We start from the raw sequence: 20,227 nt of genomic DNA on the forward strand, positions 1-20,227 counted from the left end.
GTGCACAGTATACATGGCAAAATATGGTATATAATAGGCATAGTTTTGCAAAAGATGCAATAAGAAATATTACTACTACTGCTACTCATAATCCTTACCTGCAAGGAGTTTAAAACCTTATAGGAAAGACTGACACATTTATAACTAACTATAATACAAATAGCTATAATAGTTATTTTAAAATAGTATTAAACCCTGGCTGGTATAGCTCGGTGGATTGAGTGCAGGCCTGTGAATCAAAGGGTTGCTGGTTCAATTCCCAGTCAGGGCATATGTGTGGGTTGTGGGCCAGGTCCCCCGCTGGGGGCATGTTAGAGGCAACCACACATTGATGTTTCCCTCTCTTTCTCCCTCCCTTCCCCTCTTTTGAAAAGTAAATAAAAAATAAATTTAAAAAATCCTTCCACAGACACTTGTAGTATCTGGCAGTATGTACCTAGCATGCTTAATATATGAGTCTTTCTCTACTAACCCAGCAAATACAAAGGCTAATCATTACAAAAGCCTCTAGTCATCACATTCACTACTAGTTCACGTTTCTCATCTGCTTTAATACTGAGCCATTTTCAACATTAGGAGTCTGGGATGTCTTTAATACTCTAACAAAGATAAAAATACACCAGTCATGTTTACCAGCACCATTCAACACTGGATTCAGCATTAGGGTAAGTTTTTATGCAACATGTTTGTTACAGAGTGATTTCTGTAACTCCATCATTTAGAAGGCAGTGGTCATTTTTCGCACATAAATTCACATAAATGTTTGTTTTCTAAAGCAAATGAGTACCAACTCCTTGTTGATGAGTAGGATGAGGGTGAGGGTGGCCAATAGTATAGACGTAAGAATCCGTATCATTCAAACTTCCCCTTGAACCAGACAACAAACTCAGTATTAATACAGAATGACAATTTATAATTTGATATCTTTTCTTTGCTTGGTTTCTAGTATTGTAACAATGTTCTTTATCAGTATTCTACCATTGTTAAGTATTTGCTCTTGCTTTAAAGAGCTGGTGAGCCATTCCCTACTGAGTGTTTACAATACAGGAAGCATTACACCGAACTCTTTACATAATCTCATTTAATCCTCATCATAAGCCTGTATTATAGAAAGTATAATAAGTATAACTCTAATTTCACAATAAAGAAACTAATTTGCCCCAAGCCTCTCTGCTCAGTGGTGAAGTTAGCATTTGAACCCAGAACAGTCTGATTCTAGACCTTCTGTTCTTTCTATTAACAGACTGCCTCTCCACCTTAATGCATTCTTAAAAGAAAAATGGTACTTACGTTGGAAACAAGAGGGAGAAATGCCCTCACTGTAGTTTTGTTTAATGGTTGGATATTCTCAATCCTTTATGCATCAACAAAATATTTGCTCTTAAACCTGTCCCCCCCTGCCTGCCTCTCACTCACTCTTCTCTCCCTAGCTTCCATACTCACCATTTCCCTGCACCTTCTGTTCCTAAAGTTACCCAGGAACTTCTACTCCTCAGCCATCTACTGCACATGTCTTCAGTCCTGGTTTTATTAGGCTTATTTGCAGCACCACACTTAGCTGTTCCCTCCCACAAATGGAAACCCCCCCCATCCTAAGTGCCTGCCACAACTCACTTGGGTTTTCTCTGGCATCATTAGTCCTTCCTCTTCAGTCTCTTCTGTTTGTGTCTACTTTTTCCCTACTGTGACCTTGTCTACTGTCCTGGCTGTAGATAGTTAATAGCTGTGACAGAACACCTCTCGAAGGGCTTGCAAAGAGGAGTAGGAGGTACCACTTATGAGAAGGAGAGCTGGGGGCATCTGCCTTTCACTCCATGGCCTTACTGCCTCTGGAGTTTAATGCTATGGACAAATATAACTTATTCAAATTAGCAAATAAATAAGTGTACATAAAATATACATACTGACCAGGCTGAAACCCGCAAATATTGATCAAAATCCCTCTCTGAATTGAGATTTGTATATCCAACATTTTCCTCTGACATCTGTTGTTGGGTGTCTCATAGGAACCTCAAACTAAATCACTCCCAACTGAATTCTTAAAAGCTTCCCTCCAATCCTGTTCTCACTCTAATTTTCTCTTCCCAGTAAGTGGCCTATCAACCCACCACATAATGAAACTGAGGATAATTCTTAATGTTTCCTTCTACTAAATCACACTTATACAAACATCTAGAACATGAACTGTTTTCTGTATTTCCTAGTGGTACTACAGGAGATTCTGAGAGTCAGGAGCCTGGGGAGCCGCTTCCTGGGTCTCTCTGCTTCCATTGGGACCCTGTTCCATGTTCCCCACTTCTGAAACCATTCTCTAGTGACAGCTTAAGCTGCCTCTCCAACAGGTAAACCATATTTTGAGTCAGTGGTCAACCACAGCAAACACTAAAGTTCCTGCATGGCTGTGGCTGGCCCGCCTCTCTGGGCTCTCCTGCTGGCCCATGCATCCTGGTCACATGGTCTTCTCCCACCTCTGGGAGTTTTTGGGGTTATTCTTTCTTCCACGTGCAATTCTCTTTCATCTTTTTCACCTAACATTCACTTATCTTTCAAGAGTCATTTTAAATAATACTGCCTTAGAATGTCTATCCTTGAAAACTCTAAACTAAATTTTGTCCCTTTTTCACTGGTCTCACTCATGGTGTTCTACTTTTTCTTACCAGAACACTTATCACAATTTATAATCATAAATGTATTTGTTTTTAATTGTTTTGTGTGGGACTCCATGAGTGGCAAGGATAATATCTGGTTTTGTTAACCACTGTAGACCTAGAACCTGGCCCAGGACAATGGTGGAGGTTTTTTCTTAGTGAAAAGGAGGAAAAAAATAAAAGATAATGGACTAAAAGAAAAGTCAAAAGATTTAAAAAGTGACTAAAACATCAAGGTCTAGAAAAAGGAAAATGTACTTCCTGAGTTCAGCTCAATGAATTTCCATTAAACTATAATTCAAGATAACTATGAAACTGTTAAACGAAGGTTCTCTTCTAGCTTTTTGTCCAAACATATGAACACTGAGCAAGTTCTGTGTCCTTACAAAAGATGAACTTTCCCATTACAACTATTTCTGCAGTAACAGACAAGAAAGATCATGCATCTCTGAGGGATGAAATTAAATTATTTGTCTCTAAGTTAAGTGTCTCAAGGAGATAGGAAATAAATGTTTCAAAAGGGGAGAGTGAAAGGCAGTGTTTAATGACAATTCTTGTGGACAGGGAGCAAAGTAATATGGTCTAGATCAATGATTTTCAACCAGTGTGCTGCAAGAATATTTCAAACATGTACTACCCGCTATTTAGTCAGGGGATCTGAACTCTTTTACCTAAGATTGTCAATAAAAACAACAACAGCCAACACAACAATAGCCACCTGGTATGAATGAATCAAAATTATACCTATTTTTTGTCAGATCGATAAAATTTTTATTTTTTGGCATGCTGCAGAATTTTAGGAATTAGTTTATGTGTGCCCTAAGATTAAAAAACTGAAAATCACTGGTCTAGATTCTGTTCTGCCATGAAGTAGGGACTCACTAGGAAATTCACATACTTTTTCTTTGCCTCAGTTTCCTCCCCTATAAATTATGCCCAAGACCAATGTGCCCTTGCTGCTAAAAAAGCCTATGGTTTTATCGGTCATGCATTTATTTAATATTCATTCAACATGCAGTGGATCTAGGTAAAGTTGTTTTCGGGTTCTGAATCCTCCACCTAGCTTAATGGTTATGGGGTGTGTTCTATATTGGATTTCTGTTACTTTTGATTTTATATAAAATCTAAGTTAGTTTTGGTTGCTGTGACTTACAACACCTTGAGAAACCTCGTAGAATAGTTTTCTTTAATAGCTTGAGTTAAAAGAAGTGACCTTCAACAATGGACAGGACACTCTTACATCTTGTATTTCTAAAATCTTAGAGTATATTTTTTATAATGTTTCATAGCTCAGAGGACATGAGCCTTTTGACTAAATTTTTTGGACCTTGTTCAGGACCAGCTGGCTTCAAATATGTTTCCTTTAATTTCAAAATGGGCAAAAATTATGCTGTCGGCCATCAAAAAATGAGCTCTTACTGATCTTTTCTTACAGAAAAGGGATACTGCTGGAGCACCAGGAACATGTTGAGACTGACACCTACAACTAAGGTTCTAAATGAAGTTAAATACAAAATTCTTCACAGTATTTCATCAGAAATCATCTGGCCTGGTTTGTGCAGGGAAGGGAAATTAGTATGGCAAAAAGAGTACACCATAACACAGAGTTGTTTACGTTTTCACAGACCTTAACTTCTTCTGACAAAGTAATTTCTGACACTTTGTAGAAAACGTATAGTGATCAACACTGTTTCAGTTCACTGACAGTTACAAAGATCTTTGGGGTAAAGCAGATTATGACAAGAGAGGAAACTTAGAGCTACTTTCAGTGGTAACAGGTCAATGTGAAATTTCCCTTCTGTGTCTGCTGCACTCATGCCTCTGGACAAGATTAACACAAATGTGTTACACAGGGGATTACCCAAATTTATCTATGATCAAGACATTCTAGGTAGAAATTGCAAACAGAAAAGAAAAGGATCTTGCAAGGTATATGCTAAGACTTCTAATAATGTTTTTTCACATGTACATATTACATATGTGTGTATAAAAAAGTCTATATTAAAAACATATTGTTAAATAATTCTCCAAGGCAGATAATTTAATAATGGTTTTCTTTATATACACATTAGCAAACAATAACTACAGAGTTACGCATTTTCCTTCTATATTATTTGATTTGTAAACTAGCAAATAAAGCCAGAAATTATTGATCAGTTACACAACAGAACTTTATGTAGCCAGAAGTCATCTCTGAAGCCCTGTCCTCAAACCCAAGGCCAAATGCAATGGCCCTCTGTCCAAAAGTTCATTTTCCTGTACTGTCCAATTCATTCTTCCCACGGCTGGGCACTTTCACTTCTCTGTTGACCCAGGATGACTCAACCCCTGAGTCAGCCTTAATCTAAACAAAGCTTGGTTCTAACTAAATTTTCCTCATTTTTGACATCAATATTCTTTACAACCTTGTCATTTTTGGATTCTATTATCTCATTATATTTTTTCCTTTTGCCCACCTATGTAACTGCCAGCAAATAAGCACTTCTCTGAAGCTCAGTTTCCAAATCTGTAAAAGGGACTCTAGACTCAGCATTATATACTTTTGTGTAGACTATAAGAGACATACCATGAAGAATGCGTTTCACTATATCTGAATAACTAAATGTTTTCTTGTTTTTGAAGTTTATGCATGGCCTTCTTTCAATCCACCACAAGCATAGTCCCAGAGTGTGTTCTAAGGTACAAATCAAAAGTTTCATAATGGGAACCTCTGGCAGCAACTCACCAGATGTTAGCTTCCAACTTGCTCAACAAGTAAGATAAGTACCACTGAAGGAGCTGGAGGGACAACCTTTGAGGTGCATGGTGTCTGTGATTACTCACAAGGAAGCAACCTTACTGTCAGCTTTATCTCTCCTCCTCATCACTGTGACTCAGTTCCTGCTGTAGCCATCTTCTCGGAGTGTGTTCTCTATGTGCTGGTCTGGGAAAGCTTTACCAAGAGTCTCACTGCCTAGCTTACTCAGTATTACCTTCTCCAAAACCTAATACTGGGCATATACCATAAAAAGCAAAGCAAATCAAAACCTATGTATAATATAATACTGCCCCATGTAACTCTATTTAGACTTACCATAGGTTTAAGTCAAAGACTACAAGACTTGGTTTACAGAGTTCAAGTCTTAGTAAAAACTTTAAAACTGATATAATGGATTTCACACACATACATATTTCAAATAAAACAAAAATAAAATTATTCTATGACCCCAAGGAAATATTCTCTAAGTTCACACCTAAAAGAGACTTTTAGAAATTTATATTACTTTCAGATCAAGTACGCTCCAGTTGAAGAGGATTCATAATTAACACAGAAGTGTTTCCTGTTGCTCCTTCTAAAGCATCAGAAGGTTCCATTAAAATAGAATGATCAGCCCTGGCTGGTGTAGCTCAGTGGATTGAGCGCGGGCCTGCGAACCACACGATCGTGGTTCGATTCCCAGTCAGGGCACATGACTGGGTTGCAGGCCAGTTCCCAGCAGGGGACTCATGAGAGGCAACCATACATTAATATTTCTCTCCTTCTCTTACCCTCTAAAGATAAATAAATAAAATCTTAAAAAAAATAGAATGATCAGAGATCCATGATGGCAGCAGATTAGTTGGAAGCTACACTGACCAACTCCTAGGACCAAACTGTAACTACAACTAAATTATAGAGCAGTCATCTTGAATAACCAATTGAAGACTAGCTGAAGAAAAGTGTTATAACAAAGGATTTACAGAAAAAGCCACATTGAGATAGGTAGGAAGGGCAGAGAGGCAAAAAGGGACGGCCTGGCTCCTATACACAGTGGCTGAGGTTCCAGAGGGGTATCTCAGCTGCAAAGATTCCCCCTGAGAAGACTGGGGTCTAAACCACAAGCTGAGTTTCCCAGCCCAGAGCATCAGAGCCAGGAAGAGGGGCCCATATAACATGTAGCTGTGAAAGGAAGTAGGGATTTGTTGGCTAGGGAGAGAGAGAGTACACTAGAGACACAGACATACTCTTAAGGGGCAATGCACAAAATTTTGTTCACAGCCACTCACCCTGGGCTCCAGCAGAGGGAGGCGGAGCAGACTTGAGTTGTGTGAGGAGAGTCTGGAGTTATTGGCCCTTGGGAAAAAGCTGAAGGGACACCTGCCAGGATCACTGTGCTAAGTCATTCTCTGACACCACAGACACCATCTTCTTTAGGTGGAGCATTGCCCTCTGTGTGGCATCAGCCTGGGGGAATGTAATAGCCCCATGCCTCTGGACTCCCTCTTGCCCCACCCTGTGATTACACCCTGCTGAGGAGTACAGCCAGAGGCTCTTTCAATGACTGAACCTAATAGGCAGCTGGCAGGCAGAGGCAGGTGGAGGCAGAAATCATTGGGGTGCCTTGGGAATTTTGTGGGCCTGTCCCTGGGCCAGGTGCTGTAGGAGCTGGCCTTGGTGTGCAGCTTGGCCCTTCTTGCATGTACCCAGGCCCAGCAGAGGCAGCTCCAAACTGTGGATCATTTGAAGCTTCATAAAAGATGTGGAGGGCCAGTCACAAACAGTGTCTTACACTGGCCGGTACCAGAGTCCCTCCTAAGAGGCCCAGAACCAACACATCCAGTGTTGGCTTCATATATCAGTGAAGGATCCAATAAGCTTCACAGGCAGCATGTTGAAAAGATTTTGGCAGGCAGCAAACTATACTGAGGTGAGTTATGCTTCATGTGGTCAGCATCTGCACAGCAGTTTGCATGCTGTGGCTAGGGCTGAGCTTCAGAGTTAGCCAGCCTAAGGGTCTATCCCATACACAGACAGGCCAATAGCAATCGTGACTTAATTATAACAAGAGGGCCCACGTAACCTACAGAAGGGACATTCCTGGAGGACCCAGCTCAGGAGATAAAGGTGAGTGTACCAATGGACTCCACAGGATACCTACTGCATATAGCTACCCAGGGAGACTGGGAGTCATGGAAGATCTATCTAATACCTAGAAAGAAACACAAAGAAGCAGCCAAAATGGGGAGACAAAGAGAAAGGCCCCAAATGAAAGAACAGGGGACATCTCTAGTGAATGAGCTAAATAAATGAAATGGGGCAAGATACAGAGTTTGAAGTAATGGTTCTAATGATGTCCAAATGCACGAAAAAGGACAAAGAAACAATAAAAAAGAACCAGTCAGAAATGAAGAATACAATATCTGAAATAACACTGGAGGGAATAAACAGTAGGTTACATTAGGCAGAGGATCAAATCAGCGATTTGAAAGACAAGACAGAAAAAAACACCCAATCAGAGCAAAACAAATTTTTATTTTAGAAATTAGAATAGTTTAGGGGATCTTTGGGACAAATCGAAGCTTAACAAAATCTGTATCATAGGTGTAACATAAGGAGGAGAGAGAGAGCAAGGGATTGAGAACCTATTTGAAGAAATAATGACTGAAAAATTCCCTAACCTGGTGAAGTAAAGAAAAATCCACGCAAGTCCAGGAATTGCACAAAGTCCTAAACAAGATGCACTCAAAGAGGCCTACATGAAGACACAACACAATTAAAATGGTAAAGTTTAAAGACAAAAAAAAATCAAAAGAACCTACGCACCCAAATGTTCATGGGGGCACAATTTATAATAGCCAAGTGCTAGAAGCAACCTAAGTGTCCATCAGTAAATGCATGGATCAAAAAATTATGGTACATTTTCACAACAGAATACTATGCAACAGAAAGAAAGAAGGAGCTTCTACCCTTTGCAACAGCATGGATGGATCTGGACAGCATTATGCTAAGTGAAATAAGCCAGGTACTGAAAGATAAATACCATATGATCTCACCTATAAGTGGAACCTAATCAAGAAAACAAACAGCATGTAAAATATAACCAGAGACAGTGAAATTAAGGACAATCTGACAATAACCAGAGGGGAGTTGGGAGGGGATAACAGACGGGAAAATGGGGAAGGGTTGTCAGGAACATATATAAAGGACCTATGGAGAAAGCCAAAGGGGGTTAGGATTAAAAGTGGGAGGTGGAGATGGCTGGGGTAGGGGGCAAGGTGGCGGAGGGGGGGATGGAGACAACTGTACATGAACAACAATGAAAAATGTGAAAAATAAAAGAAATTCTTGCCTTTTGATCCAGCAATTCCACTGCTAGGATTGTATCCTAAGAACCCTAAAACACCAATCCCAAAGAACATATGCACCCCAATGTTCATAGCAGCACAATTTACAATAGCCAAGAGTTGGAAGCAACCTAGGTGCCCGTCAGTAAATGAATGGATCAAAAAACTATGGTACATATACACAATGGAATTTTATGCTGCAGAAAGAAAGAAGGAGCTCCTACCTTTTGCAACAACATGGATGGAACTGGAAAGCATTATGCTGAGTGAAATAAGCCAGGCGTTGAAGGACAAATACCATAGATCTCACCTTTAACAGGAAGCTAAACAACAAAACAAACAAGCAAGCAAAATATAACCAAAGACACTGAAATAGAGAACAGGCTGACAGTGACCAGAGGGGAGAGGGGAGGGAATTTCAGGGGAAATAAGGGAGGGATTTAGAGGAACCTATATAAAGGATACATGGACAACTGAGAAGGGTGGAAATGGGAGGGAGGGGGGAGGATGGGGGGTGGGATGGGTTGGGAGTAATAGACAGAAAACTGTACTTGAAAAATAATTAAATAAAAAAATTGGAAAAAAAAGAATAAACAAATAAATAAATAAACAATTGAACCTTAAAAAAAAAAAGAAATTCTTAAAGTCATAAGAGAAAGACAATTACCTACAAGGTAGTTCCCATAAGACTGTCAGCTAATTTCTCAACAGAAACATTTCAGGCCAGAAGGGATTGGCATGAAATAGTGATGAAAAGCAAAGACTTACAAGCAAGACTGCTTTACCCAGGAAGCTTACCACTGAAAGGTGAAGAAAAAATAAAGAGCCCCCATCTTCCCAAACAAGGAAAGACTAAAAAATTTTGTTACTACCAAACCACTATCGTAAGAAATGTTAAAATGGTCTGCTTTAGGAAGAAAAATAAAAACCCCAGAGGAACGTAGTTAAAAGAATAACATGGCAATAAATATGTACCTATCAATAATTGCTTTAATATAAATGGCTTAAATGCTCCAATCAAAAGACAGGGTAACTGAATGAATAAGAAAACATGACCCACATATATGCTGTCAAGAAGATACTCAAGTCTAAAGAAAAGACCATACACACTAAGGGTAAAGAGATGCAAAGAGACATTTCATGAAAGTGGAAAGAAGAAAACAATTTGGAATAGTAATACTTAGAGAAAATAGACTTTAAAATAAAGGCTGTAGTAAGAAACAAAAAAGAATTCTACATAATAATAAAGAAACAGTCCAACAACATGATATAACCCTTCTAAACATTCATGCACCCAACATAAGAGCACCTAAATAGCCCTGGCTGGCATGACTCAGTGGATTGAGAGTGGGCTGTGAACCAAAGGGTCGCTGGTTCAATTACCAGTCGGGGCCTGCCTGGGTTGTGGACCAAGTCCCCAGTGGGGGCTATGTGTGAGGCAACCACACATTGATGTTTCTCTCCCTCCCCACCCTAAAATAAATAAATAAATAAATAAATAAGCGCCTAAATATATAAAGAAATCTTGATGGACATAAATGGAGAGATCAACAGTAATAGCAGGGAATTTAAACATCCAATTTACATCAATGGACAGATCTTCCAGGCAGAAAATTAACATAGAAATGATGGCCTTAAATGACACACTAGAATAAATAGATTTAGTTGATACCTTCATGGTCTTTCACCCCTAAGCAGCAGAATATACATTCTTTTCAAGTGCACATGGAATATTTTCTAGGGCACGAAGCAAGTCTCAGTAAATTTCAGAAGATTGAAATCATATCAAGTATTTTTTTTCTGCTCATAATGGTATGAGACCAAAAATCATTCACCAGACAGAACTGAAAAACACACAGACATGGAAGGTAAATAACATGTTATTAAGCAATGAATGGATTCACAATGAGATCAAGAAAGAAACCAAAAGATAACTTGAAACAAATGTAAATAAGAACACAACATCTTAAAATCTATGGGACAGTGAAAGTAGTTGTAAGAGGGAAATCCTAGCATTACTGGCATATCTCAATAAACTAGGAAAATCTCAAATAAACTGTCTAACTTTACGGGAACCTGAAAAGTTAAGGGAACCTGTAAAGGAACAACAAACAAAGCCCAAAGTATGTAGGATGAGAGAAATAAAAAACAGCACAGAAACAAAGAAAATACAGTCTAATAAAGATTAAAAACATCAATAAAACCAAGAGCTGGTTCCTTTAAAAGATAAAAAAGACTGGCATTTAATCAGACTCATAAAAAAAAAGAGTGGACCCGAATAAATAAAATCAGAAATGGAAAGAGAAATAACCACTGGCAGCAAAGAAATATTGTAAAAACAATACTATGAACAATTATATGTCAACAAATTGGACAATCTAGACACAGTGGATAAATTCCTAGAAACATATAATTTCCCAAAACTGAATCAGGAGCAATCAGATAATCTGAATAGACAGATTATAACAGGTGAAATTGAAGCAGTAATCAAAAACTTCCAACAAACAAAAGGCTTGGACCAGATGACTTCACAGATGAATTTTACCATACATTCAAAAAAAGAACTAATACTTACCTTCTCAAACTTCTAAAAATTCAAGAGAAGGGAAGCCTCCTAAGCCTATTTTATGAGGCCAATATTATCACAATTCTATAACCAGATAAAGACATTATAAAGGGAAATTACAGGCCAGTACCCCTGATGAACAAAGATACAGAAGTCCTCAACAAAATCTTAGCAAACTGGACCCAGCAACACATTAAAAATATCGCTCACCATCATCAAAGGGGGTTTGTTTTGGGGATGCAAGGTTGATATAATATCCATAAATCAATAAACATGATACAGCACATAAACAAAATGAAGGATAAAAATCACCTGATCATATTAAGAGATGCAGAAAAAGCATTTGACAAAATCCAGCATCATTTATGATAAAAACTTTCAGCAAAGTAGGAACAGAGGGAAAATATATTAACATAACAAAGGCCATATATGACAAACCCACATCCAACATTATACTCAGTGGGCAAACACTACAAGCATTTCCTTTATGATTAGAAGCAAGACAGAAATTCCCACTTTCACCAATCTTTATTCAAAATGGTACTGGAAGTCCTAGCCACAGCAATCAGATAAAAGAAGAAATACAAGGCATTCAAATTAGAAAGGAAGAAATAAAACAGTAATTATTTGCAGATGACATGAGACTGTATATAGAGAACTCTAAAGATTCTACCAAAATACTACTAACATTGATAAATGTAATGAATTAAACTATTTTAGTAGAACTTTTGATGTAGACATAATCCTTTGTCGCACCATGGTCCCGAATTTAGATGCAAGAAACAAACAAACAAAAACAACTGATGTACATGGTGAATGCAGCCAAGAAATTGTTCCTGGAAGAGGCTCTCCTTTCTCTACTTAACTCTAGGCACCCTGATGCCTGAATTTTGTTACTCACCGAACTTTCGGTGGGTCTGAGGCGAGGGAAGCAGCTGAGGTGCCCCCCTGCTGACACCTGCAGGGAAGAGAGTAAACTCTCTGCACCACCACTGGGACTCGAACTCCTGACCACGTGGCGGCTCCGTGGCTTTCTACAGTATCCAGGAGAGAATCTGTCAGGGGTACTTGAGATGAAAAGTGCTGTTTTGCTTCCTCACGCCTGTGGGTCCAGTCTGTCCTTATGGTGGTAAGACTACTACTCATTACCTGGCCAAGACATGAAAAGGGAATAAGTTCAGTGTGGCTTATGATGGTATACTACATACAAATAATGATATTCTTAGATAATCCTCTGATATACACGCAGAGCACTAAAGGAAAAATAAATATAAAACACACATCTATAAGTATAAAAAAACCAAGAAACTCCATGTCCCCCAGGTAACTAGTACTGCCAAGAAGGGCAAGGTGAGCGAGTAACAGGGAAATGAGAGTTTTTCTCATCATTGAAAAAAGGGCCACACTGGGGCTTTGAAAACATGTAGAAAGTCCTGTTATTAAACTATCTCATGGTAATTTAGAAAACTTTTCTTCTACAGGGTAACAATCACAACAGGACAAATTTAAAAACAATATAAAAGAATGACTAGCATTTAGCATTATTAAGTACTTGTTATGTGCATGTTCACACAGCATCGTGACAATCATTTATAACAATGTTAAATATCATAATAAGAAAACAACACCTCTAGAGTGATTTCTCTGTTTCGGGAACTTTTCTTTATATGTTGTCCTTACTTAACAAATATATTTAACTTTACAACAAACCAAAAAAGTAGACTGTATCATTATCACCACTTTATACATAATAATATTGAGACACGGAGAAATTAAATACTTTGCCCAAGGTCACCAAGAAGAAAGTGGCTGAGGCAGGACTGAATGAGAACACTTGGTTTCAAAGTCCATACTCTTAACCACTATGCTACCCCGTAGCTTCATCATCACTGTGGGTGAAAACATATCTTGTGAATTTGAAGCAGTAGCGTACTTTGAGCCATTTTAAATCAGGTACAACTAAACTGGTTAGAAAGCCCTCCTTTTCACATAATTCCCTCCCTCTTTTGATAATTAAGGGGAGATTCTGCTTGATTACACATATACATAACAGCATGGAAATTTGTCTGCTTTCTTATTTTTCTTATGTTCCCTCATGCTGACAGTAAGTCTCAGCATTCCTTTCAGTGCTGATTCAGGTAACTTGGTGACCTAAGGCAGGTACCCTGGAAGCCACAGACCTTGGGGGGGGTCCCAAGAGTGCACTTTGTGCCCATTCCAAGTAAAATTTAGTGGTTCTCTAAGTCCATCTTGGCAGATAATCATGAGTCAAGGCCAATAAAATTCCAAAAATCTGTCTCCAGTTTATAATCTCAAGTTTATGCAGCTTTTTTTATTCCAAGGGATAGATATTGTAAAAAAGAAAAATATAATCTTTTTAATAATAAAGGGGGGCTTAAACAAGATTCTTAGACAATTATAAGAAGAGAAATGTGAATACTCATATTTTAATGGGTTCGGATAAAGATTAAAAATACATCATTAAAAAGATGAAATACTATAAAAACACAATACTGAGCTAAACCATAATTTTTTAGACATAATAACAAATACTGTTGACTATATATTTGCTCAATATTTGAAGGAAGATCAAAGGTAAATATCTTCATTTATAATTCTTTCAAATCCAACATTATTACAAAGAATAAAATGTCTAAGCCAATGAAAGTTTACCTGGCTTTCAGGTGAATTATTTGTTAGACAATTAAATCTAAACATCTGGGCCAAAGTGATGTTTCTTCTTGGAAGGGGTGTCTTCCAACTATGTACTTCATGTGTTGTTCTCGAATCTTCTTTGGCAACAATTTTCTGACAAAAATAAGTACTCAGAATAACAGGGCAACTTCCATTGGGGATAAGAAGCTTTTGCCTGGAAGAGGATAAAAAAAATACAACATTTTATTGGCGAAGCCGGATTCCCCTCATGTTCTTGCTAAATCAGGAATACAAAGAGCAATGACTTGCCTGCTGTGGGCAGGTAAAATCAAGTCAGCCCAGTGAGTGACAGCTGTGCTCACATGCTCAATACCGACTGCCAATGGATCCACTTTTACTTTTCCATGGAAACTTACGTGTCAAGAGAAGGGCTAATAAAAGAAGGTCATCTAAGTGCCTGGGGTTGAACTCCCTCAGGCCCTCCTACTCTGATAGATGATGTCTTAGGGTGCCTCAGGAAGAAAGGCAGGGTGTGAGCAAAGACCATCAACAGGTTCAAAGAATTACCCATTAAAATAAATGTTACTTACAAGTAAAATCATCATACACTCTGACAGCTCTAATCTTTCAAATAATTTGATATCAAACACCTAAGGAATGTTTTCAGATAGACTACAGGCACTAAAATGCCTCATATTTAAGTAGGAAAGTAGTCTGGGAATATCATAGACATTTTCCTGATACCTCTGAGACATCAGAATTGAGAAGACTAATACTCATGCCTTAAAACAAGTAGTGCTGCTTACCACTAAGAAAAAAGATTATGACATCCATTTCTGAGGTGGACTAGACATACTTTTTCTTATTTCTCTCATTAAGTACAACTAAAATGCCTTACATTATATATAAACTAAATATAAGAAGACACTGTAAGGCAGAGAGAAGAAGGCAGACCAGCTAGGGCCTAAGGTCCTTGGGACTTAAGGAACAAAAGTAGTGAGTGCCTGGGTTTTCTCTTTGCCTCTTATATCTAGACTTGGAACTGAAGAACCTGAAAACCTGGAAACAGTCATGGATACAGACCAAAATAAAAAGCCCCTACAAAAGCTTATTCTCTTCAACCACAGGACTAGGCAAGGGGCAGCCTAGCAAGACAAAAAAAAATCAGAAAATACCTGCTCTACTCTAGGTTAATATTGCAGGAAAACTGTTACCCACCTTCATGCACAACAGTGAAGAGTGAATGGGGAGCCCAGACTTCCACCTTCATCAGGTCACAATAAGGAGTCTCTACAGCCCAGGTGGAGTGGTGTGAGGCAGGAGGAATAGGGTGTTTGGGGCTTTCATCTCTGAGCTTGTGCTGAGTCCCCACACATACACACCATGACAGTGGAGACCACCTGGGGGGCCTGCACTTCCACCCCACCCCTGACATTAGCAATCCTCTGGCACAGAGTGAGAATAGGCCTAGCAGAATGGCAGGACTTTCACCACTGCTCAGCGTTACTAGGCCACCTTTTACTCTCCAACCTTCCTCCAGTGTCTGTGGAAGCCGCGTGGGGAGCAGCAACAAAGCACTCTCCAAGCCAGGGTGACGTCAGTCGAAGCCTAGCAAGGAGCTGGAACTTACACCTGCCCAGGAGTAACAAGGAGTTCTCTCCTCCTCAGGTATCAATGGAGGTCAAGTTGGAAATCTGAACTTCTACCTCCACGTGGCAGTAACAAGCCCCACTGCCAATTTTCCTCTCAGAGCAGTGTCAAAGTCACGTACATAGGGTTAAATAAGATCCCAAGTCTCATGTCATAATACCCAAAATACTTGTTGCCATAAAAAAAATCACTTGTTATACCGAGAACAAGGAAAAAAGTCCCCACTTGAATAAAAAAGAATTAATAAATGACAATGCTGAGATGACAGACAATAGATTTATGTGACAAAGATTCTATAGCAGCTATTATAAACATGCTTCAATGAACAATGACAAGTGAAAACAAGAAAGTCCCAGCAAACAAATACACATCCTTGGCAAAGAAATATTTTAATGGAAATTTCAGAACTAAGAAATACAGTAATAAAAAAGACTCAGTGGATGGGTTCAATAGTAGAATGGAGGGGACAGAGAAAAGACTAAGTAAACTTGAAAGTAAAATAATGGGCATTAGCCAGTATGAACAAAGAAAACACAGACTGAATAAAACACGAACAGAACCTCAAGATCTGTGGGAAGAAATATAAGTGGAAAAATATAGGTGAGTACAATAAGCTTTTCTATTTCTGTTGACTTCAAAAATATTTTGGTTTGAAGCAAAATTATAATACTGATATGGTTCTAAATGCATTCACAGGAAATATTTAAGGCAATGATATTATAAATGAGGACAGTAAAGGGATATAAGAAGATTTCTCCACAAACTGGTAAAATGTTGATCAAGTAGACTGTGATCGGTTCTACATATAAAATGTAATGCCTAAAGAAACCAATAAAGTAGCTATAAAAAGAGACATGTACCAAAACATAGGTACATCAAAATGAAGTTCTAGAAAATGTTCAAGTAAAGTACATGAAGCCAGCAAAAAGAAAACAGAGAAAGAAGCAGAGAGAACAACAGAGAAAACAAAAAATAAAAAGGTAGATTTAGTTCTAACATATCAATAATTGCATTAAGTGTAAGTGGTTTAAATAAAGCACTTAAAAGACTGATTGGCAGAGTGGATTATAAAACAGGATCTATACAAATGCTATCTACAAGAAATTCACTCCAAATATAAAGATATAAGTAGGATGAAAGATACAGGTAGGATGAAAGTATAAGAAAAACACATCATGTAAACATTTATACAAATACAGTGAAGAAGGAATACTAATACCACATGAAGCAGGATTCAGAGCAAAGACAATTATCAGGGACAGAGAGGGACATTAACTAATGATGGAAAGGTCAGTCTGCCAAGACAACATAGCAATCTTAAATGTATGTACACCAAACACACAGATTCAAAACACATGAAGCAAAATTTATGAAAGTGGAAGGATAAACCAATAAATCCACAATTAAAGTTGTAAACTACAACACCCATCTCTCAATATTTCATAGAACTAGACAGAATATGAGCATATAACATGATTGCTTGTATAGAAAATTATAAGGAATCAACAAAATGCCTATAACTAATAAATGAGTTCAGCAAGGTCATAACCAAACACAAAAGTCAAATGTATTTCTTTTTTTTTTAAATTTTATTTTTTTAAAGATTTTATTTATTTATCTTTAGAGGGAAAGGAGAGAGGAAGAGAAACATCAATGTATGGTTGCCTTTCGTGCGTCCCCTGCTGGGAGTTGGCCTGCAGGGAACTGGCCTGCAACCCAGGCATGTGCCCTGACTGGGAATCGAACCTCGATCCTCTGGTTCGCAGGCCTGTGTTCAATCCACTGAGCTACACCAGCCAGGGCAAAGTCAAATGTATTTCTATATACTCTCAATGAACATGTGAACACCAAAACTAAAAATCCAAATCATTTATAATTGCAAAAACCCAAAAAACCTTTGATATAAATCTAACACAACATGCACATTACTTATATGCCGAAGCTATAAAACACTGATGAAATAAATCAAAGATCTTAACAAATAGAGAGACATACAATATTTATCGATTGAAAGACTCAATGTCATAAAAATATCAATTCTCCCCAAATGAATACATAGATTTAAAGTAATTCCTATCAAAATCCCAGCAAGATTTTTTGCAGATATGCATAGCTTATATGAGACATCAGGAAGATGGCAAAATAGGAGGTCCCTGCTCTCATTCTACCATACCAACAATTTGGCAGTCATCCTTAGCCTAACATGCCTTTGTGGGAGCATCGGATTCAGGTAGAAGATTGTAAAATCGCGGTGGAGCCCAAGATTGAAAAGGCCATTTTGAGAATGCAGGCACATGGCTGGGTGGCAGATATGCCAACTGTGATACTGGTTGTAGACTTTGAAACCAGTTTCATTCCCTTTACATTGGGCTGCAAGCCCCATTTGACCTTGGTCCTGCCACCAGCACCATCTGCCAGGGGACCTAGTAGGAGCCACACCCCCTTGTTGCTTGGGTAACAGTCCTGGTGACCTCAGTTCCAGCTGTAGATCCTAAATCAGTCCATGGCCCAGTTCCAGCCAGGTTTGCAAACCATATTCTGATAAGCGATAAATATCCAAAATATATAAGGACCACAACTCAAGAGCAACGCACCCCCCCCCCCCACCAAATAACCTGATTAAAAAACAGGCAGAGGGTCTGAATAGACATACTTCCAAAAAAGACAAACAAATGGCCAACAGGTATATGAAAATGTGCTCCATACCTAATCATCAGGGCAATACAAATCAAAACCACAGTGAGATATTACCTCACAGTTGTTGCAAAGGCTGTTATCAAAAAGATAAGAAATAAATGTTTTTGAGGTGTGAAGAAAAGGGAAGACTTGTACACTTTTGATGTGAATGCAAACTGGTGCAATACAGAGCTTCATCAACAAATTTTAAACACAACTACCACAGGATCCAGTAATCCCATTTCTGAGTATATATCCAAAGAAAATAAAATCAGCATCTCAAAGAGATCTGCATTCCCATGTTCACTGCAGTATTAATCACAATGGTCAAGAAAAGGAAACAATCTCTGTTGAGAGATGAATGGATAAAGAAAATGGTACACACAAAATGAAATATTGTTTGCCATAAAAAGAGGGTAATCATGCTATTTGCAATAGCATGGATATGGATGAATTTAGAAGAGATTACGCTAAGTGAAATAAACCTGACACAGAAAGGTAGCTACTATCTAATATCACTTATATCTGTAATCTACAAAAGTTGGACTAGGAGCAGAGAGTAGAGCTGTAGTTGTCAGAGGCTGTGGGTGAGAAAAATGGGGAGATGTTTGTTCAACAGTACAAATTTTCAGTTATTAAATGAATAAGTTCTGAAAACCTAATGTACAGCATGGTGACTATAGTTAATAATACTATATTGAACAGTTGGACTTTGCTAAGAGAGTAGATTTTAAGTGTTCTCACCACACACACAAAAAGGTAAACTATGTATGGTGAGGGATATGTTAAATATAAAAAACTTTTACTTACTGATTACACCTTACTACTAAAGTTGGAAAAAATGAAATATGTAAATGTAAACTATGGACCCATAAAACTTCTAGGAAAAAAAATAGAAAATCTTCAGTATCAGTGCCTAGCAAAGAAAACTTAAATGTGAGATTAAAAATTTTACCCATAAAAGAAAAAATTGATCAACTGGACATCATCAAAACTAAAAAAGAATGTGCTATGAAAAAGTACCTCCCTGTTAAGAGGATGAAAAGGCAAAATATACAGGGAGAATACTTGCAAACCACATATATAAAAGTGGATTAGGATCTACAATATATTAAAGAACTCTGAAGACTGAAAAAGAAATGAACAATCCAAATTAGAACATGGACAACAGATATGAGCAAACACTGAAGATACATAAGAATGGCAAATGAGCACATGAAAAGATGTTCAGTATCATTAGGCATTAAGAAAATACACATTAAAACCACAATGAGGTGCCTCTACACCACCAAAAACACTAAAACAGAATACGGTAACACCTCCAAATACTGGTGAGGATGCAGAGAAACTGGATTGCTCGCTGGTGAGAAATGCATAGCCACTGTGGAGAAGTTTGGCAGTTAAAAAAAAAACCACAACTAAATATGTAACTACCATACAACCTATTGCACTCCTGGACATTTATCTGAGAGAAATACAAACTTTTGTTTATACAAAAACTTACATAGGAATGTTCACAGAAGCTTTATTCATAATACCTCCAAACTAGAAACAACCTAAACATCATCACTGAGTGAATAGCTGAAAAAACTGTTGAATCCATACTACATAGTCTAGTCAACAATAAAAAAAAAATGAAGTATGGATACACACAACAATGTGGATTAATCTCTAGGGAATCATGCTGAGTGAAAAAAAAAAACCCCAACTATCTCTAAGGAAATGAAGAACATAGTAGTTTCCAGAGTTTAAGGATAGGAGGAAAGAGGGGAAGGGAATGAAGTTAATACACTTACAAAAGTGCAACATGAGTGATCCTGTGCTGACAGAATTATTTTGCATCTTGATCTTGTCAATGTTAATACCCTCGTTGTGATATTGCACTATAATTTTACAAGATGTTGAAGTTGACACTGGGGGAAACTGGGTAAAAAGGATGTGAATGATC

General features: G+C 38.0%; 1 protein-coding gene across 3 annotated transcripts in view; it reads right to left on the reverse strand.

Annotated features, from left to right (window-relative positions):
* Positions 1 to 20,227, reverse strand: part of SPIDR (scaffold protein involved in DNA repair) — a 387,966-nt gene that overhangs the window by 118,100 nt on the left and 249,639 nt on the right. For all 3 annotated transcript variants that reach the window (XM_037035383.1, XM_037035384.1, XM_037035386.1), the window contains 2 exons: positions 13,972 to 14,167; positions 12,200 to 12,447 (listed from right to left, as the gene is read on the reverse strand). In XM_037035383.1, coding sequence (XP_036891278.1) covers positions 12,200 to 12,447; positions 13,972 to 14,167 — 444 coding nt within the window. The remainder of the gene's footprint in view (positions 1 to 12,199; positions 12,448 to 13,971; positions 14,168 to 20,227) is intronic.

This window comes from Sturnira hondurensis, unplaced genomic scaffold (genome assembly GCF_014824575.4).
Source record: "Sturnira hondurensis isolate 20B ecotype Veracruz unplaced genomic scaffold, ASM1482457v3 Scaffold0022258, whole genome shotgun sequence".
Taxonomy (NCBI): domain Eukaryota; kingdom Metazoa; phylum Chordata; class Mammalia; order Chiroptera; family Phyllostomidae; genus Sturnira; species Sturnira hondurensis.